This window comes from Delphinapterus leucas, chromosome X (genome assembly GCF_059928025.1).
Source record: "Delphinapterus leucas isolate spDelLeu-1000000601 "Yukka" chromosome X, BTC_Dleu_Yukka2, whole genome shotgun sequence".
In the NCBI taxonomy this organism is placed as follows: Eukaryota; Metazoa; Chordata; class Mammalia; order Artiodactyla; family Monodontidae; genus Delphinapterus; species Delphinapterus leucas.
The window spans coordinates 117,159,998-117,186,558 of record NC_143150.1 but is presented as its reverse complement, the minus strand read 5'-3'; the positions used below and the strand labels follow the sequence as shown (position 1 = coordinate 117,186,558).

At 39.9% G+C, this 26,561-nt stretch overlaps 1 protein-coding gene across 8 annotated transcripts in view; it reads right to left on the bottom strand.

Annotated features, from left to right (window-relative positions):
- ADGRG2 (adhesion G protein-coupled receptor G2) overlaps window positions 1–26,561 on the bottom strand; it is a 112,619-nt gene that overhangs the window by 26,756 nt on the left and 59,302 nt on the right. For 3 of the 8 annotated variants that reach the window (XM_089904733.1, XM_089904736.1, XM_022565497.3), the window contains exons 3-14: window positions 20,506–20,541; window positions 17,208–17,246; window positions 17,077–17,100; window positions 15,374–15,412; window positions 13,242–13,283; window positions 10,930–10,983; window positions 7,456–7,511; window positions 6,566–6,624; window positions 3,815–3,854; window positions 3,304–3,341; window positions 1,646–1,740; window positions 1,028–1,094 (exon numbers count right to left, since the gene is read on the bottom strand). In XM_089904733.1, the coding sequence (XP_089760859.1) occupies window positions 1,028–1,094; window positions 1,646–1,740; window positions 3,304–3,341; window positions 3,815–3,854; window positions 6,566–6,624; window positions 7,456–7,511; window positions 10,930–10,983; window positions 13,242–13,283; window positions 15,374–15,412; window positions 17,077–17,100; window positions 17,208–17,246; window positions 20,506–20,541 (589 nt within the window). Of the gene's footprint in view, window positions 1–1,027; window positions 1,095–1,645; window positions 1,741–3,303; window positions 3,342–3,814; window positions 3,855–6,565; window positions 6,625–7,455; window positions 7,512–9,424; window positions 9,471–10,929; window positions 10,984–13,241; window positions 13,284–15,373; window positions 15,413–17,076; window positions 17,101–17,207; window positions 17,247–20,505; window positions 20,542–26,561 lie in introns of those variants that run through there. The other 5 variants (XM_089904732.1, XM_089904734.1, XM_089904735.1 and 2 more) reach the window with 5 other exon arrangements.

Genomic DNA, 26,561 nt, shown 5'->3' with positions numbered 1-26,561 from the left:
TAACTGAGGAAAAGGTGGACTTTTTTTTTTTGCTCTACGCGGGCCTCTCACTGTCGCGGCCTCTCCCGCTGCAGAGCACAGGCTCCGGACGCGCAGGCTCAGCCGCTCTGCGGCATGTGGGATCCTCCTGGACCAGGGCACGAACCCGTGTCCCCTGCATCGGCAGGCAGACTCCCAACCACTGCGCCACCAGGGAAGCCCCAAAAGGTGGACTTTTTAATAAATGGTGCTGGGACCACTAGATAGACATTGGAAGAAGATTAAATTAGACCCATACCTCCCACTACATAAGAATAAATTCCAAGTGGATCTAATGTAAAAACAAACAAACAAACAAAAAAAGAAACCATACAAGTACTATAAAAACACAAGGGTAAATTCCTCTATAGCCAGGCGTAGGGAAAGGCTTTCTAATAATGCCTCCAAATCCACAAGCAATAAAATAAAAGATTGGTAAATTTAACTACATAAAAAAATTTTTTAATTTGCAAGACAAAAACATCACAAAGTCAAAAGATAACTGACAAATTGGAGAGAAAATATTTGCAACATATACCACAGACAAAGGGCTAATATCCACAATATAGAAATATATAAATTACTCTTAAAAACTGATTAAATATCTAGCGGGAAAAAGATATGAACACACAATTCACAAAAATACAAAAAATGGCCCCACATATATGAAAAGAAAATGTTCAAACAGTTTTAATACGAGAAGTACAAATAACACTAAGACACCATTCCTCATCTACCACAATGGAAAAATTTTTCAGTATGAGGACACATTCAGTTGGTGAGGCTGTGGGAAGTCAGAATATTGTCAATGCTCCCCAGGTGATTCTAATGTGCAACCAAGATTGCAAACCATTGGTTTAAAGTGAAGGAAACTTCGTACAAAAGAAAAGTGTGCTTTTTCCCTAAACTTGAAAGCCCTTCTTCACCGTCAAAATTTCAAATTCCTTAGCCAGCATGGTGATTAAGTATTATTATTATTAGGAAAAGGGTCAGCATATTTGCTACATACCACTGCAGTTTTTCTAACTCTTCCGGGGAGGAAGGGCAGGGGATCCTGACAGAACAGCAGCACTGTTCTGCAGGAAACAAAAAGAAAAGAAAGAAGAAAATGCATTGGTCAAGAATAAGGCAAGGTAGAAGCTCAGCTCCGTCAAGTATAACAGTTCTTACACTGATGGGATTTTGAAGAGCATTAGTCTAAAACAGGTGATAAAATAAATTGGATTCCATTATACTGACAATTATATATAAATAGTAGGTGCTCAAAAATATCTACTGAGTGAATAATTTGGGGTTATATGCACACAGTATCAATCGCTCTTCAGCAACTCCTAAGAGAAATTCAGGAGTAAATATATCCCAGCAGGAATCGATCGAGCACTCCAAATAGAATTCTCCCTCTCAGTAGGGTTTGTTTTATCATGATTTCCAATACAGCATACTGAAACTTTACTGAGAAAGCAGGAAAAATCACCTTTTAGAGCTCCTTAAAAACTGCCCAAGGACAAAAGAGTCAAAACAGAAAGCTGTGACATATGTAAATTTATTCATTGTATTTTCAATTTTGAAAAGAACACATCAAAGTCATGTGAAAATGAACACAGCAATAAAGATAGAGACAACTTACCCATCGGTCGAATCTTTACTGTTTGCAAAGCAACCATCACAGCACATATGTTCATTGTCTTATGCAGTTTTATTGTGAATGTACAATTTAATGTGCTATAAAGAGAAATACATATAACCAGAGTGTTACGAAACTGGAAACCTACCTACATATCTGTAATTGCTTTTTCAAGTGAACTTTACCCCAAAGACTTTCTAGGATGAAGAATTTATAGAGGTTTACATTCACAGGGACTGCAAACCAGAGACCCTCTGACCACACACAGCTGCTGAGTCGTTTTGCCTGCCCGCATCATGAACATACAGGGGTGAAACCTGGTTGCAAAGACAAGCGTCCTGACATCTACAGCCTTACCACCCACCCACACCACCCGGTGTCTGGAGGCATTTGCGTTTCCATCAGGAGGGCCCTTTCAGATACCAGCCTAGATGAATAGCAAGGTCTCTTAAATCCAAAATCTTTCTGGCAGTTCAATTCAGGTCATCAGATAACCAGGAATTTAAGACATTCTGTTTCTTTTTTACTTTCGTCTTGGTTTAATGTTGCAAATAATGAAAAGTGAAATAACTAAATACATACAGTGAATAGGAATCCGATCTACAATTCCACGGAAGACTTGCCTTTATTTGTACCAATGAACCGTCTGATGAGTAGAAACTGTTATTTTCTAGGACTTTTACTCTCACAGAATGCTCAAGATTCGGGTAGTGAGATTATCGACCTAAAAGCCATTGGCTTATGCAGCCAGGACAGCCAATGGACATAATTTCAAATGATAATCTGTGTAACCTCAAATAGCTGTCAGACAATCTCTGATTCATCCTTGCACACACTTTTCTTTTTTTTTTTAAATAAATTTCTTTCTTTCTTTCTTTCTTTTTGGCTGCACTGGGTCTTCGTTGCTGCACGCGGGCTTTCTCTAGCTGCGGAGAGCGGGGGCTACTCTTCGTTGCGGTGTGCCGGGTTCTCACTGTGATGGCTTCTCTTTTTGCAGAGCATGGGCTCTAGGCGTGTGGCCTTCAGTAGTTGTGGCTCACAGGCTCCAGAGCACAGGCTCAGTAGTTGTGGCTCACGGGCTCTAGAGTGCAGGCTCAGTAGTTGTGGCTCACGGGCTTAGTTGCTCCGCGGCATGTGGGATCTTCCCAGACCAGGGCTCGAACCCGTGTCCCCTGCACTGGAAGGTGGATCCTTAACCACTGCGCCACCAGGGAAGTCCCGGACCTTGCACACACTTTTTATTTTCTTCTTTTCTCTTTCTTTCCTATCTTTTCCTTCCCCCTCTCTCCTTTTCTCTCCTAGCTCCATATTATGTTCCTTCTTCTCTGTGTGGCCTTCACCCTGACTGGACCACTGGGAGCCATTTGTTGTTCCTATTGGTGGCCTTATGGGGCTAAGGGAACTGATGACCCTTAGCTTCATAGAACCAGAGGCAAATGGCCCAACACCACCCACCCCTCTGTGCTTCATAAAGAAATGAGAATATGGATATGACAGTGATATGTGTTTGGAAGAATAAAAAATTATATATCCAAAATGTCACTAATGTGTATTTATTTTAGAGGAATGCTTTTGAATTTGCACACTAAGACTCCTTGTACTTTATTTCTCATGAGTAGCAAAATAAGGTTATTTATATAAAAGTATTAAAAATGACTGACCTTTGGGCCTCTGCTGTAGCACACACTATAAAATAAGTCTGAAACAAAAGAAAAAAAAATCCATGTTAGTTTGACAGTTGAAAATGTCAGGCAAGATGACCCAGGACTAATCACAGCATCACAGAATCTTAAAACCACAAGAACCCCTAGGAATCATCCAATTCACATTCCTACCAGATTAATGACATATGATCAAAGCTATTCAGGCCAATACAGGCTCTACTTGGATACCTCTAGTGTCAGGAAACTCACTACCACACAAGGGAGCTCATTCTCCTGGAGCCCTGGTTTTAAGAAACTTGGTTTTACTTACAGGAAAATCTACCCCCTTGTAATGTCCATCCATTGAGCCTAGTTCTGATTTTTGGAGTAATGGAACTAGCCCATTCATTCTTATACATGACAGATTTGGGGTAATTTGAATACATATCTCCTCAGGAGTACAGAACTCCATGCTCTCCCCCAAATAATAACAATAATTATAAACAAATACAGGATGTACTATGATTACCTCACTTAAAGTTTGCAGGGTTTTGTTGAGTTCTGATCGTCTGTTAATAAAATGAGAAATTGATATGAAGGAGATCATTGGTGATGTTAAATTCAAAACAAGTTAGATTTTTAGCAATTAAATTAAGCATATGGTATTTATTGCTTGCAGTGCTCACTCTGAAGAAATACTGGGTATAACAAGAGATTCCTAGGTGGGAAAAATTCGTTATTTATATGACAAGGGAAACTAACCAGACAGAAGCTGTATCGGTTCTAGCCAACAGCAAGATATAAATTATGGTTGAACAATCTTATTTCATTAGGCTACTGCAACCCCCAGGCAGCTGCTTCTGGCAAAGGGCCAGAGGAAGAGCTGGCCGGAAGCAAAATTTCTGAGAGGGGCCAGCCACTCACCCTGGGGTCTGTCTCTGATTTCTTACTCATTCTCTCTCCAACTGACCCCACCTGCCCTCTAGCACTCCCCAGCCCTGCCTTCCCCTCCTCACAACTCCTCTTTAGGAATTTCCCTCATTCCTCTCCTCCAATCCCACTCCAACAACAGTTTTATTTCTTCAATGTGGCAGAGCTTCACATGAACTTAGGATGAAAGAAATCTAGTTAAAGAACTCACGTGAAGGCAGCGATTCTCAACTGGGGTGACTCTGCCCCCCCTCCCCAGGGACATCTGGCAATATCTGGAGACATTTTTGATTGTCACAATTGGGGGCAGGGTGCTCCCTGCATCTAGTGGGTAGAGGCCAGGGATCTGTTACACATCCTACAATGCTCAGCACAGCCCCACATAACAAAGAATGATCAGGCCCCAAATGGCAACAGTGCTGAGGCTGAGAAATCCTGCTCTAAGGACTGGGCAATAGTTCTGGGCTCCAGGGAAGGTCTGGAGAGAAGAGAAGTATCGTGGCAACAGTAGTCAGCTAGCTTTTCAAGCTGGCAGGAGCTGCTCCTGCAGAACTGTGCTCAGAGGCCACCTTCTTTCTGGGGTTTCCCTGGCCACTCCAGTCATGTCCAACTACTCTGCCTACTCTATATTCAGACACTCAGAACATCCTTTGGTAGTCTGTACGTGTCACCTTCATTGCAGGGATTATACTGTATTGTTATCATTTGTTTGCTTCCTGCTTCTTTCCCATCAGACTCTAGATTCCTGCTTCTCAAAATTGGCCTCGCGCTGGAACCACCTAGGGAGTTTTCAAAAACACCAATGCCGGCAACTCAGGCCCCAAATACCGATTTAATTGTTATGGAGTGTGCCTGGATAGCAGGCGTTTTAAAAGCTCCCCAGGTGATTTTAATATACAGTCAGGGTTGAGAACCACTGCTCTAGACCCAGTTTTCCATCTCAGAGAGTTGGGTTTATCCCCATTTGTATCCCAATGCCTAGCACACAGTAGGTGTTCAACAAATGCTTGGTGGCTTTAAATGAACTCATCTATGTTTCAAGTCTAGCAATTAAAATGAATTACTTAAAAGTATGCTAGGTTGTGTTCTATTTACGAACTTGTGAGTTTAAAAACATGTTTCCTATCACATGTGTTTTCTTTTTATTGATACCTTGGAAAAGTTTTTCTCTTCAGTGTCATCACAGATACTCCTCAGAGCTTCTGGATTTGGTTCAAAAGTTTATGAAAATCTCTTTTGAAAGATAATAGCAAGGTTGAGAGTGGATGAATTTCACCTGTGACAGTCAAGGTGCGACTGCTGGCCGACATTTTGACCTATTGTCTAACTAGGAGCATTTATTTGTAATGCATTTCTTACTATCTGTGCTTACCCTTGTAAACTGAGGTCTACTTAACAAAGACCTCTCTCTGACTTTTGAATGACCAATACCTCATGAAAGCATGAGTAAATGGTATACATGGAGTTCTACCTTGAACTCTTATTTCAACCTGGCTGGCTACCAAATCATATTAAAACCCAAATACCATTTCAAATGGAGTTCTTGAAACCGTGGGTAATTATTAGTCAAATCCATTTCGCCTATAACCTGCCTTCACTAATCAAAGTCCTTTTAAGACCTGCATGTCCTCCAAGCAGCATGTAGCCTAAACAATAAGATGTTTTCCCGAGTTGTTTTCCAGGAACTTGGAGTCAGCTGTATCTAGTTCTAGCTGAACTGGTTAAGACGGGATAGGACCCCTGACCCTCCAACTGGGCATGCGCGAGTGTCCGATGTCCTTGGCATCAGAGGGCTGAAAACTCCACCCTCAGATGGTGCTAAGCGCCTCCATTTTTGAACATGCAGAGGTCTGTAGCTTAGTAACACCTGCACAGAACAAAGATTACCCACCTTTTTCCAATAACCTTTCCCCATGCTCCCCACGCTCCCCAGCCTCAGACTGCCCTGCCACTTTATTCTTTACCTCATAAATACCCCAAGTCCCTGGCCTTTGGGGAGGCAGATCTGAGACTTGTTCTCCTCATGTGGCTGCCTTGGGAATAAACCCTTCTCTTTGCTGCAAACCTTGGCTTCTCAGTGTTTTGGCTTGCTGTGCGTTGGGCAAAACGAATCTGGTTTGGTGACACTCTTACATAATTCGATAGCATCAAAGAGAACAGCCTCACAGGGATATTAGTTGAAGACAGGCGACTATGGTTAGTTTGCAAAGACCTCAAGAACCAATTCCTTATGACCTCTGGGGTCTGTCTCTTTCCTATTCTCAGTTTCCAAAAGTATAGATAGCGCAGCAAGTGTCTTTCCATAGTTGATGTCTTAAGTTTTAAATCAAACAGCAGATTGATTACTCACTTCAATTCCCTTAGAGACAGGATTCCAGTTGAGGTGCCATTAGCCATAACTTGATTCTGCTAGAAGCACAAAATCATTAAGAATACAACAAATATTGTTTTGTTTTATAACACTTTCTAAGAAGAAGCTGTTCTTCAGTTTTGTTGGGCGCCCAAAGAACTACACCCCAAAGACTGTGATTCCTAACGGCATGGAATATTGTCTAGCAAACGATCAAATATATATTGGCTGAGTCAGTTTTTGTTTTTATGTTTTCTTTAAAAAAAGATTCTGAATCAGCAAGTCTGATGTGCTAATTTCTATCTTTTGTTGTTCCAAGGGTTCCCCCAAAAGAACACTATTAAAGTTCTCTATGTGAATGTAAACAGGGACACTTGGTAGCAACCATCACTGCATTTCTAGCACCTAGCTCATTGCCTGGCACATAGTAGGTGCTCAGGAAATATTTACTGAATTAACAAACCATATTTAGCTGGGATCTTCTGAACCAATCTAGGTTATGGGAAGGCTGATACTACTGTGTCTGAATCCCCCATGGGGTGAACAGGATCAGATTGAGAAGACAATCTTTAGGTTCAATATATTACATTTCTTACTGCTAGGAGTTTCTAATATAATTTTAAATTTTGACTGGCAATAGAACTGTATCATATAAACACTCTATTCAGCATCAAGCCTAGTGAAAACTAAAATATAATTTTTAACAAAATACCATGATTATCATGAAGTCAAGCCCTCTCAACAAAGCTAATGTTTCAACAACACGTACTTTATTTAAATTTGGTGATAAAAGTAAATATGCTAAATATCAGAAATAGTTTGAACCTTAAATCCTTAAATACATGAAAATTCACTTTTTAAATTGCAATTAAAAAATCTTTAAAACCTACCTGGGTAACATTGCTTTCTTCATCATATTGAAACATGATCTCACCTCTAAAAAAGGCTAAAAATAAATTTTCAAAAAGCAATTTGAAACTTGCATCCTTAGAGTTTGAGGATTAATACAATACAGAAAAATATTATCAGATTACTTTATAAACAATTTCATCAAGTTCTCTGTTATTCACATTTACTTTCTTTTCTATCACAAAGTTACCCAACGATTATCAATCAGTATAATTTTCAGAAAATATCAACTATACATTTTATGTGGGAATGCAGAAAAACAAAAAACTTGTCCCCTTGTCAAGAAATTTTATCCCTATCTATGTGCTTCGCATCAGGACTTTGTTTCCCTTAATGATGTTAACTGGGGAACTGTGGCTCTAACACTGCAAATCTTTTTAAGCTGTTATAGTTGCAGTTATGGGAGACATGGGAGGGAGGGAAAAAGGATTTCTCAGCAGTTACACAGCCTTATGAAAGTCTATTTATTCCTTGCCATTTTGGGTTTTTCTTTTTTGTTTTAAAATACAGCTACCAGATGAAAATAAAAATATATATATAATAATAAAATAAAATAAAATACAGCTACCAAATGCACTATCTTTCCTAGGAGCAAAGTTGAGATTTTGCTTTGAAACCTGAACAGAATGCAGAGCAAATCCTTTCTTCAGCTGAAAAACTCACTGTGGCTTTCGTCCCAGAAATGCCAGAAAACCCTGTTCTGAAAATGCTCTCCTTGGGAAACACAACTCAATTTCAGTCAATGCCATTTCCTGCAGGGTATACTCGGAAGGGCTTTGGCTCTATCTGGAGACAAAACAGAGACTCCTTAACAGAAGTACACTGTGTGCACTTCATAATCTACAGAGACAAAAAACTGGCCTCCTGATCAGAAGGGCAAGGATATCATACAAACTAGAGCAGGATGCAGCCAACTCTTTTGGTAAGAGATCAGAAAGTAAACATTTGAGGTTTTGTGGGCTATAGGTTCTCTGTCGAAACTACTCAACTTTGCAGTTGTAGTGTAAGAGCAGCCATAGACAGTATATAAATGAATGGCATGGCTGTGTTCCCATGAAACTTTATTTACGAAAACATGTGGCAGGCTATTATTTGGACTATGCGCAGTAGTTTGCCAACTCCCGAGCTAGATGGTGGAAGGCCACCCCGTCTCATCTTTTATTGCACTACAAAGTACAACTGATTCCCACAGCCAAGGACCCAGTGGTCCACTTCCCCTTAAAATGGCTGACAATGCCACTAGGCCAGTGATTAACATGATTTATCTATTCCAGCAACCTTTCTACTGAGAACTTCAAACTCTGCATATTGATACTGAAATTTCAATTAATGCACTACATAATTATTAAAAGTAAAGATAATTGATGGGGCTTCCCTGGTGGCGCAGTGGTTAAGAATCCACCTGCCGATGCAGGGGACACGGGTTCGAGCCCTGGTCTGGGAATATCCCACATGCCGCGGAGCAACTAAGCCTGTGCGCCACAACTACTGAGCCTGCGCTCTAGAGCCCACGAGCCACAACTACTGAGCCCGTGTGCCACAACTACTGAGCCCACGTGCCTAGAGCCCGTGCTCCTCAACAAGAGAAGCCACCGCAATGAGAAGCCCGCGCACCGCAACGAAGAGCAGCCCCCGCTCGCCGCAACTAGAGAAAGCCCGCGCACAGCAACGAAGAACCAACGCGGCCAAAAATAAATTTAAAAAGAAAAGATAATTGATACATGCATAGAATTACTCGTACATTTTTGCAAAAATCTTAGCTTTTAAAAACTTATTTAGTGCCTGTGTGTGTGTGCTGACACCCACAATTTTTCTCCCTCACCTCTCCATTCTCCAAGTTCATCCCTCAGTCTTATTCAGCACATGCTGAGTTTCAAGAATATGCTGGGCGCACAGGGGTAGCAGAGCAACCAGGAAGCAACCACCTTCTGACTCTCAGCCTAACTCTACCTGGTCAGCTCTCAGTTTCACCAGCCTCCATTTCCCTTAATGAATCCAGATTGGAATCTGCAAGAAGTGAAGGATTCTAGTTTCAGGGAGGATATCGTGGAATTTCTGGTGACAAAACAGTAGGTCCCCTGAAGAGGCTGTTTTCACCAGACACTAAAACAAATGGTCAATTCAGTAGCTTAACTGGGGAAAACATTACTCTAACCAGCTTCCTGGCATCTGTTACTCAAAATGACCAGGTTTTTTTTTGACTTAATGTTCAATTTTCAGTTATCAAACATCATGTAGACATAACACTAAGCTAGACATTAGTCACCAGTCCAAAACATAGATGAAGCATGAAAATAACGAAATTATGGAGAATTCAGTAAAGAGAAGAGTAAGAGAGGAGGGAGAGGAGAAGGAGGAGAGAAGAGAGTTCCACAATATATAAAAGTGAAATGTATCCAACAAGTTTCTGCTCCCTTTAATCAAAGCCAGCTAACACTTTCCTGCTATATTCGACCTGGAGCATACTATCAGCAGAAAGCTGATGTAAGTAAACCTCACAATCACATAAATAGAAAGTGTCTGTGGAACATTCTTTCAATGGAAGTTTTCTAAACTATCCAACCTTAACTTACTTCACTTGAAATTGTTTCCTATGTTTTTCAAAGAAAGTGTTAAACTGTTAAAAGGAACAGAATAAAAGGAAAACATTCCTATAATGATTGGCTTTTTTGTATCACTGGAGCTACACTAAGACTTCAATATTATAAAATACTTTGTTACTTTCCTCTTCTTTCTTCCCATGGTCCAGTTCTGACCTGCCATACCATGTTTTTCTGTTTTTCACATCTCTTTCATTGGTTTTAATAAGGAAGGGACCCCAGAGAGCCAAACCAACGTCAGAAAAGTGGTTGTTTCATTCCTTCTGGCCCATGGCAGAAGGGAAAATATTCCCATTTCAAAAATAGCATGTTCTCAAGCGACTGCCATCTTAATTTTTAAAAATAGTGGACAGTCTAGTTAGAGATGGCAAAATACACTATGGGCACTACTGCAATTAGCGTCCAATTAAACTAGGTGTACGTAAGATTTGCAGCATTCTAGTAGCGTGGTTTGTTTTATTTTTAGCAAAAGACAACATCCTGTTTCTAAGTTATAATACTTAAGGTCCTATGGAAAACCTTGAGGATATTATATATAAGAACTGGCTTTCAATAATTAAGTTCATTATTATGTTCATAAATCAACTCTAAGGCCATTAGCTATGGATTTAAAGCTATGGTGAAAAATATTTGGTGCAGAGCTTCATGTTCTCATATTAAGGAAGTTAACCCATTATCTCACCTTCAGCCTGATCTAAAATTTGCTTTTGTTTTCATTCGAGACTCTTAGTAGCCAGGTGTGATGAAAGGAGATAAATCAGAGGGGCACACATCACATACTCAACGGCAGGAAAACAAACCATTTCTCTGTGGAGCTAATTTACCTGGTAATGTGTAGTGTACACAAGAACTAACCTGAGTCATTGCAAATAGATGACAAATTGCAGATATTTCTCTGGGGTTTGACACCTGCAAAGAAAACACAACACAGCGGGTTAAGCATGTAAACACCTGCACTTACATACTACATTAAGAGAATTCACAAATTCAAGCATTAAGCATGTACCCAAAATATTACATGTTGGATATAATTGGCTGGATGAATTCCACAAAGACTAAAGGAATGAGAATTTTCATTTCTTAGTAGTTCAATTATGGAACTGGACTCTACTATTCTTTAGTATGTCAGTGTCTGATCCCCTACTCCCTAAAATTTCTTTGTCCCATTCCCAATTAATCCCTCTTCTGTCCAATATAAAAGGAACAGCATGAATACAATCGAGTATAGAGACTTTAAATGAAATAGCCCTTCCTTACTCATAGGTCCTCCTTCCTTTCCTAGGCAGGAGAGTCCATGAACACTGTAATGCTGGTCTTAGCTCCTTATGCAAATGTATGTATGAAATAACATCAATGTCATGATGTCATTTCACATGGGCAAAAACTACAAAATTCAAAAAATGTTTGCTGAGCACCTACCTTATTCTATAGGCTTTGGGACGTTCCAGATACAGACCCTGCCCTCAACAAGCTTACAATCTAGTGAGTAATATTGGCCAGTAAATAAAAAGTTATAGTGAGGGCAAAATGGAGTGATGGCCAGTACAACAGATGACGTAGGCATACAAAGCAGGCAGAGACGAATGGGAGGTGAAATAAGCCATGTTAGAAAAAATACTTCATACGTATTAACCTGAGAAATACTTTCTCCTTTGGTGAAAGGAGAGGTACATCTCTTCTTTGATTTGATTTACTCTGCTGAGAATCTTCCCTTCATTAATTTCATCCTTTTGGCAAAGTATAAGAAATCTATAGTAAGTGTGAGGGGCAAATGCTGATAATGTATTAGCAGACTGCCAAGGGGAGAAGGTTGTCATATTAAGAAATATTTTGATGTCCCTGTTAGGTCTGGTTTGGTCAGAATTAACGTATGCAATGCCTGATTGCTATTTTATTTCTATAGTACTTTATGAGTGCTTAATTCTTCCCTAAGAGAACTAGTTTGGACACAAACTAAAATTATAATTTGAGTTAGTGCATGCGATGTGGTTCCTGCCAGAATGATTTAGTTGACATTTGGTGTGTAGGCATCACGTTTCAGCTAAGAGTTTTGATTCTGTGAGCGAACTGAATTTAGGTGCCAAAAGTTACCTGACATGTAGATTTCTATATTGTTCTGCAGCAATGTTACCCACACCAAAAGAGAAAGATTTCATTTTAAATATACTTGCTTATGGATATAACTCACTGGAAACATACACTACGCAAATACTATGGATAGTAATGCTTTAATGTTCTTGGTCAAACATTGGTCTATTGCTTACTAAGCTTTTCATTCTCTCATCTCCATCTCTCATCTTTCTCGAAATTTTAGTAGCACCTTTGTTTCCAGTGATGCGTATCTTTTGCTACTCATTCATACTGAGAATTTTCTTTCCTACTGCTAGGGCTGTTATCCATAATTTCCTCCAAGTACATGGCCACAGGTCAGCCTTTAAATCATGAGCGAGAAAACTCTGGCTGTAATGGGCCAACCCTATTGTAAATATTTTAGGCTTTGTGTGTCATATAGTCTCTGTTGCAGCTACTCTACTATTCCTTGTGGCGGGAAAGTAGCCATAGACAATGTGTAAACAAATGGGCATGGCAGTGTTCCAATAAAACTTTATTTACAAGAACAGGTGGTGGGCCATATTTGGCCCACAGGCCATAGTTTGCCAACCCCTGCTTTAAATCAACTGGAAGCCTTTGTTAAGCAAATCATGTATCCTCAATCTTATAATAGGCACTTAATAGTACATCCCTTATTTGATTTAAAAAGAGTTTGAGGTTCACTCCTCTAAGAATCTTTCCTTCATAAATTGCATCTCACTGATAATCATTAGCACCAGCCCTTCTAGCTCTCATGATTCTTATCCATGTCAGAAACACTTGTGAAATCATTGCCTTTATCTGCACACATGTTCATGCTGGTTATCTGTTTGCCTTGTCTCTCCTCATAGACTAGAAGATTCTAGAGGGCGGGCATTGTGTCTGGTCATTATTATATAACCCCAAACACTTAGTACAATTTAAGGTACCCAGTGCATAAACACCTAACACATGAAGAACAGATTTCATTTTTAAAAGACAGGAAAAAAGAGAAAGAAAACATAAACACCAGCCATTTGTTTAATTTTACTTTAGTTATAAAAAAGGAAAGTCTTGATATTGATAATAAGTCATACCTGATGCATTGAAGGTTTTTACTATAGTGATTTTAGTTTTTTCTGCAAAGAAGCAATTTAAATATTAGAGCAGAATTGTTATTTTTTAAAAACAATTTGCCATGAGTATCATTTTAGTGAACTGCTAAGAAAATCAAACTGTTGACACATTTAAGACATTATTGGTCATCTCAGCAGCAGGATGAACTCAGATCATATAGCATTGGCAGAGGGTGGGTCTGGATTCGGATTCCTACGTTTACCCAGTTAGATCATTCCTGTTACCCCACTGCCTGAATAATTCTAGTGCAGTTTCCATGCGCTGCTGCTAGACAAATTAATGTGAACTTACACTTCAGATATGCAGAATTAAGTCACTATCAGGACCTTCGGGTGATAGGTTGTAAGGAGCAGGTGATTCAGAATAAAAATGAATGGAAATAGTAAACACAGGATCTACTATCAAAATATTGCTACTATACCCGAATATCAACAGTGTCCTCCTACCTTATTTAGGAGTTAATAATAATAATATTATTGATAGATAAAATTATTCTCAGAGAGGTTGAGACTATCCAACTACAGTCATCCAACAAGCTCACAGCAGAACCAGGACAGAATTGTTCCAAGTCAATGACTCACAGGCAAATATTAACACACTGAAGAAACGAACCTTAGAAATATCTTCCCGACACGCTTTGGGAACAGAGCCCATGGCTTATTTCCCAGATAATAGAGAACCAGGCTCAGAAATCCTTACTGTAAGGATGGCCAGTTAGAAGAGACTGTGTTCCGGGCACAGACTTACAAAGAAGGTCTGTCTCCTAGGGTGAGTAGCAAGTTCTGAAGAAAACACAAAGCTCAGATCTTGGAGAAACACTTAAGAATGATGACGTTATCCTGACAGTTTCAGAAATCTCATGTCTGTATGTGTTATTGACAAGCTTCTGTTTCAGTGTGTGAAAGACCCATGGGCAATGATCGGTGGTAATTATAAAAGCTGACAGCATTTTGCATTACTATTAAGAATCCTTTTAATATATTATTTTGTTTTGCCCTGACACTTTCCTTTCCAGAGCAAACAAAACACAGCTGTGAAATGAACTTCTGATTCCAGTAAAAAAATCTTTGGGGGAAAAATGTTCAACCTCACAAATATGAAAAGATGCAAAATAGAACCTAAGGAATTGAGAGGAAAATCTAATAGCATATGACATAGTCTCAGCTCTAGGCAAAGGTACGGTTACAAAGACATTCTCATCCACTGCAGACAGGAATGTTGTTGGGTGCAACTTTTCTAGAAGGTAATTGGGCAATTGGTATCAAGGGCCTTAAAATATTCATAATGCTGACCCAAATAAGTCCAATCCTTGAAGAGCATTCTACAAAAATCAGGGAGAAATGCAAAGATGTTGGCACAAGGATGTTCACTGCAACAATTTCTATTTAAAAAGTAGAAACAGGGACTTCCCAGTCCAGTGGTTAAGACTCTGCACTCCCACTGCAGGGGGCACGGGTTCCATCCCTGGTTGGGGAACTAAGATCCCGCATGCTGCGCGGTGCAACAACAACAAAAAAAAACAAGTAGAAACAAATTTAATGTTCACATATGGTACATGACGGAATATTATCAAGTCATTAATAGTAAGGGATGCTGGAAAATACTTATAATTTAATATGAAGTCAAAAGGGTAAGATACAAAAATGTATGTAAACTATGACTATTTTGTTATATATATACATAGTGTGTATATATATATATATATATATATATGATACTGAATGGAAATATACCAAATTATTAACAGTAATAGTCTTAGGAAAGTAACATTAAAGATGATTGCTATTTTCTTCTTTGCATTTTTCTATATTCCCCATTTTTTATGAGCTAAGATGTATTACTACTGTAATCAAAAAAATTGTAAATGTTATTTTAAATGGAGTGCTATAGCCATAAGAGTTTGGAAGTTCAGGAGTGTGGTGACACCAGAATTATAGTTCAATGTCAAAGTAAAACGAGTAATAAATCAACAGTTGGAGTCATAGGAAATGGGCAAGGAGATAACTTTTACTAACCCAGAAGACCACACAAGTGAGAAACTCAAGAAGCCACAGAAGACAAGTTATTATATTTAGAAATAACTTGACATTACCTGTTTTGTTCAAAGTAGATAATACACTCGAAGTAGCATCTGAAATAAAATAATAAAAACTAGCACAGCTATTGACATCGTTAACAAATACATGCATCTTCCTAAGTTCCTTAAACATTTCACTTTTCCCCAAATCCTGGAGAAGTTAGAGACTTTTGCAAAAGCCAACTGGTCCACCCCCTCACGACACTAGCCATTCCCCAACCCGCGCAGACCATTCCTCAGCAAGTATTCATTCATTTAAAAATGTATTTCCTGAACACGTTTTACGTGCCTAAAACATAGCAGCACTCCTATAATCATTAGATTTAAATAAACCTATTTATGTTGTTTAATATTCTGTCCCCTTTTTTTCTCTATTATAATGAAAGTCTCTAAGGGATATGACATTTCCGTAGTTAGTAGTAACTTTAATATTATACATAGCCCTATAGATGCTTAATGCATTTGTACCTAAAGGTATACTCTTAAAAAACAATCGTTAAGAAATTCTAGTTTAAATGTGGAGTTCTTGAACATGATATTCAACGAACTTTTAAGGAAATCTCATTTTGATCGTTTCACTTAAAATCCAATTTAAAATCTACCCTATTGGTATTTCTTTAAATGAAAATCCTTCTAGAATTTATTATTCTGGATGAAACTTTAAGGGGGAAAAAAAGGCCTGTAATATATTATTACACTTAAAAAAAAAAAACCCACACAAATGGGATCCAAAAACTACTGCCAAGGCTATTTTAAAGATGTTTTTTCATTGTAAAAAGTAATTGCACATAAAAATGATAATGTCTTGGGCTTCCCTGGTGGTGCAGTGGTTGAGAGTCCGCCTGCCGATGCAGGGGACACGGGTCCGTGCCCCGGTCCGGGAAGATCCCACATGCCGCGGAGCGGCTAGGCCCGTGAGCCATGGCCGCTGAGCCTGTGTGTCTGGAGCCTGTGCTCCCCAACGGGACAGGCCACAACAGTGAGAGGCCTACGTACCGCAAAAAAAAAAAAAAAAAAGATAATGTCTTTCCTTCCCACTGGACCAAATGTGAATTTAAACCAGTTTTGATTGGCATGAGTTGCATCTATGATTGTTTAGCTCCTTAACCACCAACCACATGGTGAGATTTCATCTTAACTAAGGGATTGTGAAAAGTGTTGGGTTTTGACTGCAATAAGATGGAAGGCTGTCTACCCACAGAGAATGGAAACAGAATGTGCTGCCCTGCCCACCTCCCTCGATTATGGCCCAATTCTTCGCCCTTTTCCCTAGCATGAGGCCAGATTTTTTTTTCATTTCATACTATTTAAAAATTGATAAAATCATCTGTAAAAAAAGGCTGTCTCTGAACACTTTGTGCCTCTAAATCTAGGCTGAATCACATTAAAGTCACTGGATGTGCTTTTCCCATTTAAACAATCTGTCCTGTAAAGTGTGTTCGCATCGTGTTGGAGAGCAAGTAGAGCTCTCAAAATGTGATCGATATTTCTTTCCTTTCACAGCACAGTTAGAATGGTGTACGGCTGTCCTCCTTCCACAATAAGAATGTTATCATTTCACCAGAAAGTTTAGGTTGCTCTCCAGGGTCGATGGTCTGGGGGATTTTTTGTGTTTGTTTGTGTTTGTTATTTGAATAAGGAAACCTTCAACACCATTCATTATACTTATATTCATATTAAGGGTTATCAATTTTCACTTGCTACAGAAAAATTCTTACCATTTAAGCTTGTAGTTTCAACCTCTTTTGTCCCGAGGAAAAACGACAAGACAAAGGTATGATTAAATCAAAAACTTAACAAATTGGGGTAAATATAGGTTTAAATTTTTTCAAAATCTTGCCTGGAGTACCATTGGAGTAGGGGACAAAACCAACAAGAGATGATTCAGCTGCAGGAGAAAAAAAAATTCCAATTAATACTTTGAAACAATTATTTATTGAGTTTTAAGGAGTTAAACTTTTGAGATATAATTATGAAAAGTAGAAAACAGGCTATCAGACCAATATGTAGTTAAATCTGCAAGTCCCATAATCACTCAGTGAGTATACATTTAATCAGAAAATCATAAAGAAAGAACCCAAGAGATGAAATGAGTACAACTGTTTCATTTTACAGGTAAAGAATATGAGACTCATGACCACGAAGCTTGCTCTGACCTATGGAATATTATGGAAATAACTTTAGGAACCACAACAAAATAGAGACATACTACTTTCAAAATTTTTCAGCCACAGAGTCCTAGAAAACATTTTATAGTTTAATAATTTGTCACACTACAATTATGAAACATATTGGCACATAGGTTCTACTCTGTTTATAATGACACCTGGTAACTTTTCTCATAATGAATTTAAGATTTAAAAAAATGACACTGCTATCACTCAATACTGTACTACCTAACACAACTTCCTGGTAAGTTATTTTAAAATATGGCTGCTGGGACTTCCCTGGTGGTGCAGTGGTTAAGAATCCGCCTGCCAATGCAGGGGACACGGGTTCGAGCCCTGGTCCAGGAAGATCCCACATGCTGCGGAGCAACTAAGCCCGTGTGCCACAACTACTGAGCCTGCGCTCTAGAGCCCGTGCGCCACAACTACTGAGCCCGCATGCCACAACTACTAAAGCCCGCATGCCTAGAGCCCGCGCTCCGCAACAAGAGAAGCCACTGCAACGAGAAGCCCGTGCATCTCAATGAAGAGTAGCCCCCGCTCGCCGCAACTAGAGAAAGCCCATGCACAGCAACAAAGACCCAACATAGCTAAAATATTTTTTAATTAAAAAAAATAATAAAATAAAATATGGCTGCTATTAAGACAATCAGGTTGTAAATTTCCTGTGGAATAACTCTATGCTAAGAGGTCAGTCTACTGCACACACTTTGCATGTTTAAATATTAAAAAGATCCAACGGCTTGACCTCTCCGTATACACAGGACAAGTAAACATTTTACAACTAAACTGAGCTTTGCAATAGGGAGCCTGATATTCAGCTGGTAAGGACAACATTTGGGTGTGTCGAGGCGCTTGGCTGGCCTGTCTGTTTTAGACCAATCATGCGTTGGCTGAAACACACACACCCTGTCTGTCCTACATTATTCCTTCCAAATTTTGTCATTTTTTTAAATTACCAAGTATATTTCTTGAGAAGTAAGACAGTTCCTGAGCAATGAGATTCAAAGCCTGGGTATGGAATCCTTTGCTCTTGGGGCAGAACAATACAATTGGCCAAAGGTGGCTTTTAATCAATGGCTATTCATTTTTCTGATTGGAGAGGAATGGGTGACACCATCCAAAGAGGCCTGCAGGCACAGCCACCTGTCCATCCCTGGATGTGTGCTGGCTTTCCCCTGGGGCCCTGGGGCTGTGCCTGGCATCACTGTGTGCCTCCAAACCCTCGACCTCATTCCATGCAAACAGAGTTTTGCAAAGATATCACCATGATTAAGTCTGAGAAGGCTACTGCAGCAGAAGAAAAATACAGTGGTTCATTTTATCCTAGAAGTTTAATAACAAGGGGGCAAACTGGCTTAGTAAAAAGAGCTTGGGCTTTGGAGGTTTGCAGTCCTGGGTTTGAATCTCTGCCCCATTACTTAATAACTTAATAATAATGATCAGCGACTTCCCTGGTGGCACAGTGGTTAAGAATCCGCCTGCCAATGCAGGGGACACGGGTTTGAGCCCTGGTCTGGGAAAATCCCACATGCCGTGCAGCAACTAAGCCCGTGCGCCACAACTACTGAGCCTGCGCTCTAGAGCCCGCAAGCCACAACTACTGAAGCCCACACACCTAGAGCCCGTGCGCCACAACGAGAGAAGCCACTGCAGTGAGAAGCCAGTGCATTGCAATGAAGAGTAGCCCCTGCTCACCGCAACTAGAGAAAGTCCACGCACGCAGCAACGAAGACCCAACGCAGCCGAAAATAAATAAATAAATAAATATTTAAATAAGTAAATTTGTAAAACATAATAATAATGATCGTTATTACTTACTGAGGGTTTACTCTGTGCTAGGCACATGTGTTATCTCATTTCATCTTCACAACTTCCCTATGAAGCGAGTACTGTTATTCTCTTCAATTTACAGATGAAAAAACTGAGGCACAGAAAGGTGAAGGAACTTGTCCAAAGCCACACAGACAGCAATGGAGGTGGGGGGGCGGGGGGGCGGCCAAATTCAAACCCAAGTAGTGTGGCTCCAGAGAATGTGTGAACATGAGCAAGTTTCATCCTCTCTGACCCTCGGTTTCCTCATCTATAACATGAATATAATGATCCCTATACTGCAAGATTGGAAGCAAAAAGAGATGTCGGAAGACTCCCAGACATTTAGTATGTGCATGAGCAGTAATAGCGATTATTACTAATTTTAGTTAAATGAATTAATAACAGTAGAAGCTCATTTTCACACAACTAAGGACAATGTGAGTTGACTCACTCCCTACCGTAAAAGATTGTTCTGTACTATATGGTATATATATTACAGAATGAAACACAGAAGTAGGAGTTAGAGAAGCCATGTGCTGCCTCCGTGATGTAGGGCAAGAAGCCGTGTGAACTTAGATAAGTTACTCATCCTCTCCAGGCTGCACCGTGTTATTAACTAAGGGATGGGGTGGGACCACTTTATCCCTGAGGTCCCGTTGTAGCCAGCAGTCTGGAATGCAGGTTCAGCTCCTGGTTCCTGCCAAGACGGGTCCTAGTTATAAATTTCTCTTTATTGACTTGCCTTCCCATTCTCATGAGTGCTAAGCCTTTAGAAGCCTTTTGAAAAATATTAATTCAGTGGGGTGCTGAGGAAGTATATTTAAGAGAACATCTCAACCCTCAAATATAGGAACATTTAGCATGTTTATGTCCTTGATACTCTTCAGGAGACATGAACTAGAATACTAAAAATAACACTGAAGAACTGAAGCAGTTACCATGATGAAAACCCACAACTTAGTCCCTAGCTTTCTTTAGCAATTGGGGGGGATTGATAGACTATCCTGTTGTCTGTGTCTGCTTTGATTTTTCAGGAGTAGGTTTAATGACAGAATTTAATTAAGCTTCATAGAAGAAAACAATTTTTCTGTATCTGACATTGCATGGAGAACTTTTAGAATATTTTGCTGAAATTCCCCCAAAGTCATGAAATAACAATCTTACCAGAAGGTGATAACAAACTGGAATTATCAGCATGCTCTGTTGACGAAAAAGGTGATTTAAAGTTAGTTTAGTTTGTAGATTAAACAACAGGGAACTACTGTATAATACAGGGAATTATTACAGTATCTTGTAATAACCTATAATGGAAAAGAATCTGAAACAGAATATATATATATATCTGAATCGCTGTGCTGTACACCTGAAACTAACACAACATTATTGTAAATCAACTATACTTCAATAAAAAAATGTAAAAGTAAATAAAATTAGTTTGTACATGAATTTGTAGGAGATTAACATCTTTAACGGCAGTGAATGTAAAATGAGTTGCAAATAGCTACCAAGAGAGGGCAGTATGGTAATTTACTATTATTTTCAACAGCCTAACCAGTTCTTTCAATTCTCCACAAAGACATATCTCTGGTGAAGCAATTCTTCCAATTTAACTGTTGATGGTACTCTACATATTTTGTTATATAGTGGTTTCGTACATTTTAAAATAAAAATGATGACTAAGAACTTCGGTTGTTGGCAAATGTTCATTAGAATGTGTAAATGTATACATCTGCATAAATTAAACTTCCCGTAACTGTACTTCTTTTTATACCTATTAGCGCAGACTTTATACCTTTAATTAAGCCAATCAGACACCTCTGGGTATATAAACTACAAGAACTGCTGTGTTATTTATATTTTGGGAGGATGCTAGATTCCTTAAAAGAAAAGTAATTCTATTTTTTTCTCTATGAAAAATAATACACTTATTGGAGAAACTTCAGAAATTACAGATAAACGAAAAGAAGAAAATTAAAACCACCTATAATTTCACCACCCAGACATATATGACATTAACATTGTGACATATATTCTTTTCTCTTTCTATGTGTTAATGTATATCTACATATGAATATAAATATATGAATGTGTGTGTATACATATGTACTTATATGTACGATGAGAAAGATCATGTCACTTAAAACTATTTGTAACCTGGCTTTTCTCATGACACTATATCCTGAACATTGTTCTATATCATTAAATAATTTTCCCCAATACCATTTTGTAATGACTGCATAGCATTTCATTGATTGGATGTACCATTAATTTATATAACAAATTTCCTTTTGATGGACATTTTAGTGTGCACAGTTTTTCATGATTACAAACAACGCTGCAAGAAATCCTCTTGGTAAATTTTTGCATTCATACTTGCTATTTCTTTCAGAAATTCCATGAATTTTGATTGCCAAGATGCCTTACAGAAAACAAACCAATTTGTACCGCTCTTTGCAGTACATCAGGGTGTTACTTTCCCAAACTCTCACCCAATGGGGTATTACCTTATAAATTCTTAAACTGTTTTTAATTACAAAGAAATGGTTATTTCCATAGTGGTATCTTGAGATACAATTAAAAAGAAAGAATAAGTATATTTAGAAACTAAAATTGCACAGTGAAACATACCTGGTAGCTTCCAGGAGCCTATTTTCCTTAAATGGTGGTAGGGTACTGATTATTTTCTGGTATAATTAAAACACAGCTCTTCTTGAAAGCAGGACTGAATGAGTGCTCCAGTGGTTAGCGCAAAGTAGTTAGTGTCTTCATGCCCTAATTTAATTGGCATTGCCTCTTCTTAGTCTCTGTCCTTCAATATATCCCTCATGCTACCTTAAATATCCCACCAATCAAAGAGTCCGTTGAATTAACAGGAGTTTAATTTTGAGAATGCTCCTGGGAGCACTAAGGGGAAATCAGTCATTCACAGCTTAGTATGAATTAATTCCAATTGGCTGAAGTCTTCTGATTATGTAGCAAAGACCTACCATACTGGGCCATGTTGAAAATTTCAGGGAAGAATCAACATTCAATATGGGCTACTTGAAAATGACACATCAGTTTAGGCAGGTGAGGTAGAGTGGTGTGGGAGCATGGCACAGGCAGGGAACAGCATGAAGGCACTGAGGAAGAGTTGAGTACCAGGGAAGAGGGATGGAGAGTGATGTTGAAGGGCAACAGGGGCTAATACTGCTTCCTTTTCAATTTTGCCCAGTGGCTGACCAGAATCACCAATTGTTCAACCTTCTCCATTGCTAAATCCTTTGACAAGAGCTGTATACCCACAGGGAAAGGGGTTCATCTGAGTTTTACCTCTTTCTTAGATGCTAGAGGAAATGGACAACTCAAGGGTAATAGGAGAGCCAGAGTGGAGAAGGAACTTTCCTGGTTGGCCATCTCTGGGTAGACAGGTTTGATAGGCATGGATTCACAATCAAGAGGTAAAACCTGATCAAAATATAGATCAGGGCTCCCCTGGTGGCGCAGTGGTTGAGAGTCCGCCTGCTGATGCAGGGGGCACGGGTTCGTGCCCCGGTCCGGGAGGATCCCACGTGCCGCGGAGCGGCTGGGCCCGTGAGCCATGGCCCGCGGAGCCTGTGCGTCCGGAGCCTGTGCTCCGCAACGGGAGAGGCCACAACAGTGAGAGGCCCGCGTGCCGCAAAAAAAAAAAACAAAAAAACATAGATCAAGGGCCAGCCCAGCCCAGCCTACAGGGCTCCCAGCAGAGACCTACACTGATGAAGGGAGGGAACCCAGTAAATAAAAGTTAAAGGTTTTTAAATTGTTATTGTCCGCTTTTTCTCTTTTGGCATTTTTTTTCTTCTAGGAGCCCGATTACTCAGTGACTAACATTTTATTCACTTTTTCTGTCTCTCATTATAACGCTCCACATCACTCCTCTTGGTGCCACATAGAGACGTCCCATAGGCCTTACATTTTCCTGAGTATCAGCCTCTGTTTCTCTTGGGCTCTTTCCTAACTCACTTCTCATTTGTTAAAACCAAGGAGGTGGTCGGCATTTCCAGTGAGTCATATATTTGAGTTCCATGTCACTCTTAGGAGACAAAACATTTCCATTGTTAAAAAGACTCGCAAGCAAAGAAAGGAAAAACATTTAAATTTTTCAGATTTTCCTTTGGAAACTTACAAAGAGCAAAATTTAAAGCATTATTCATTTATTGAAGTCTCGATTTAAATCCATAAATAAAATTGTGAGCTGTCTATAAAATTTACTCAATCTGACTCCCTAGTGATTTTTTAAAACAAAGTCCGTATATTGCAATTATGATGACCAGGAGTTTGGCATGCCTAAGCTTCGAATGGATGCCAAACAGAGGAACTGGCAACTCAAGAAAGTGGCCCCCCTCGACAGGGTCTCTTTCCCTACATCGCCTCCCTGGCACATTCTTTCAAATTTACTGCTACCACCTCCCCAAATCCAATCCCACATGATCAAGTGGGGTCTGAGCACTGCCATGTGAATGCCTTACTGTCATTGCCTCTCCAACCCCATATATCCAAGACCTTGTCCCCCATCGCCCCACAGCATTTCCATATCATTCTTGAATTTGATGGACCTCTGGTAACACCAGCCAAACAACTGAAACTGGAAAATTCAGTATATTAGTTTCCTGTTGCTGCTGTAACAAATTACCATGAACGAGTGGTTTAAGACAATGCAAACTTGTTGCGTTAGAGCTCTGTAGGTCATTAGTCCGACATGGGTCTCGCCAGACTAAAATCAGGGTGTCAACAGGCTGCACACCTTTCTGGAGGCTCTGGGGGAGAAACTGTGTCCTCCTTATTTGGATAACTGGCAGAATTCAGTTCCTTGCAGTTGGAGGACCTAGGTCCTCATTTTCTTGCTGGCTATAAATTGAGGGCCATTCCTCGATTCTAGAAGCCACCCACATTTCTTGGCCCCATTCCTCCATCTTCAAAGCTAGCAACAGCGGGATGGGGTAGGGGGAGTCCTTCTCATGCAGCATCCGTCTGACTCACTCTTCTGCCTTCCTCTTCCACTTTTAAGAACTCGAGTGATTAGACCGGGCGCACCCAGGCAATCCGCGATCACCTCCCCATCTCCCAGTCCTGAGCTTTAATCACATTTGCAAAATCCCTTTTATCATGTAAGGCAACATAGTTACAGGTTTGAGGCATTAGAAGGGGACATCTTTGGGGAGCCATTGTTCTTCCTACATACTCAAAAATCCAGTTTTTTTAAATTATGGAGAATATGACTTGCAAGGAACCACACTTTAGGAAGAAAAATCCCACAGGGGTTAAGTGAAGGGCCCAGAAAACTAAAGTCAGTTTCAGCAATACAGCTGAGTCTACAAACCAAAGGCTCACGCTCTGGCCATCGCTCCTGACTCCTCCTGTTCCCCACCTCCCATCCCACCCCCAGATTCCGTCATCCATCCTGTGCATTCTTCTCACCCTAACAGGGAGCTGTTGCAAGGATTAAAGAGAAATGATGTGTGTGATGACAGTAAGAGTGAACACTGATTGATGCTTCCTGTGAGCCAGGCTTAACACACGAAGAGCTTCATGCGCATTTTATTATTTAAAATCAGCCAACGACTCTATGAAATATGTGGATTCCTTAGCATCAGTCCTTTTTAGCGCTTGAGAAACTGAGGCTGCGCAAGGTTCTGTGAATTGTTCCAGGCCTCCGTGGGAATTCACTGTAGAGCTGGGATATGAACCCAGGCAGTCTGACTTCAAAGCCTACCCTCTGGGCCTCTATTCTATCCTACCTCCAACGACAAACTGTGTAGACCATAAACTAGTACATAAAGGGAGGGTATTAATATTCCCTAATCTCTCTCTTACCTCTCCTTTCTTCCCATGCCCACTGCCCCCTTCTAAGCCCAGATCTTGATCGCCTCACACATAAGTGAAATATTAGAACCCGGAACCTTCTCATTGGCAAGGATCTTAACGTTCTTTGCGTCTGACTTCTCACCCAACTCAGTAAGCCATCCACCGAATGCACACCATTGGCTCCCAACCCCAACTCAGCTCCCCGACAAGTTCTATCTTGCCCACACAATGGAACTCACACTGAAGTTTTTGAAAGTTTGAATTACTTACCAACATTTAAGAATTAGGAGATTTCAAATAAAATTCCAAATTCTTACCCTTCCAAAATTGGAAGTTTTAGATGACCCCTTTCTGTCAGCTCTCCAGCCCTCTAAAGCGTGCCCTGGCATGAAACTGATGGAGATGGCTCTTTCCTCTTAGTATCTTAAAGTTTATTCATTGGCTACACCATTCACTTGGCATTTGGACATATACTGTTAGGCACTGTTATTTAACTTTTCCACTGTATGTCTTGTTTTCCCAACTAAATGCTAAGCTCCTTGATTCTTTATTATCCTCCAGGAATCCAGTGCAGGGCTTTGCATTTTTGCATTGACTGATGACATCATTAAGGAGTCTCCAGCAGTCATGAATATATGACAGGTAGTTCAAGAGCAGCAATTTAATGCAAATATTGCAAGGGGTCAGGTCCCTGTGATACAAAGCACAGCAGGGGAAAGATGGGCAAAAGATCTGAGAGCAATGAGGCAGAGTCCATGAAGGAAAGACTTGAGAATACTTCTTAGATGGCTATGGTTCAGAATCTGTACTTTGGAATCATAGCTATAACTGCCAATCACAGCAGGTAGCTTGCTTAACAGATCTTCTAAACGTATACTAAAATGGCCATTCAACTGCCGTATCACAAACGTTGCCTACAGCAATGATCTCAATACCGTACCCTTTATCAACCTTTCCTCTTCCTAATGCCCTCTCCCTGCTCGCTCACTCCTGATTCCTGGGATCACCTCCCAAATAACCTGCACCCAAGACATACAAGGTCATGTCTGAGGGTTCTGAGGTTTTCATTTTTCTTCTGCTATTTGATATGTGGGAGATGTAAGACTTAAAGCGTCAGACAGTTGGTTCTCTTTACACCCAGCACATTCTCCCCGAAGTTGGACGGGAAAGATAAAGGCTTAATCTTCTAGGAGTGGATCTAAAGAGAATACAACTAGCCCTCCTTGCATGAACGTTTTAGAGCCAACTAAAATTTGTAATCTGGTGACAGTCCTTCTCTGGATTGAATTACTGTTCCATAGAGAGATGATTCAAAACAAGGTGCCACGCCTAGGCACTCTTATACAGGAACCCCAAACAAAACAAAATTATTATGACAGTGGCTCTCCAGGGCT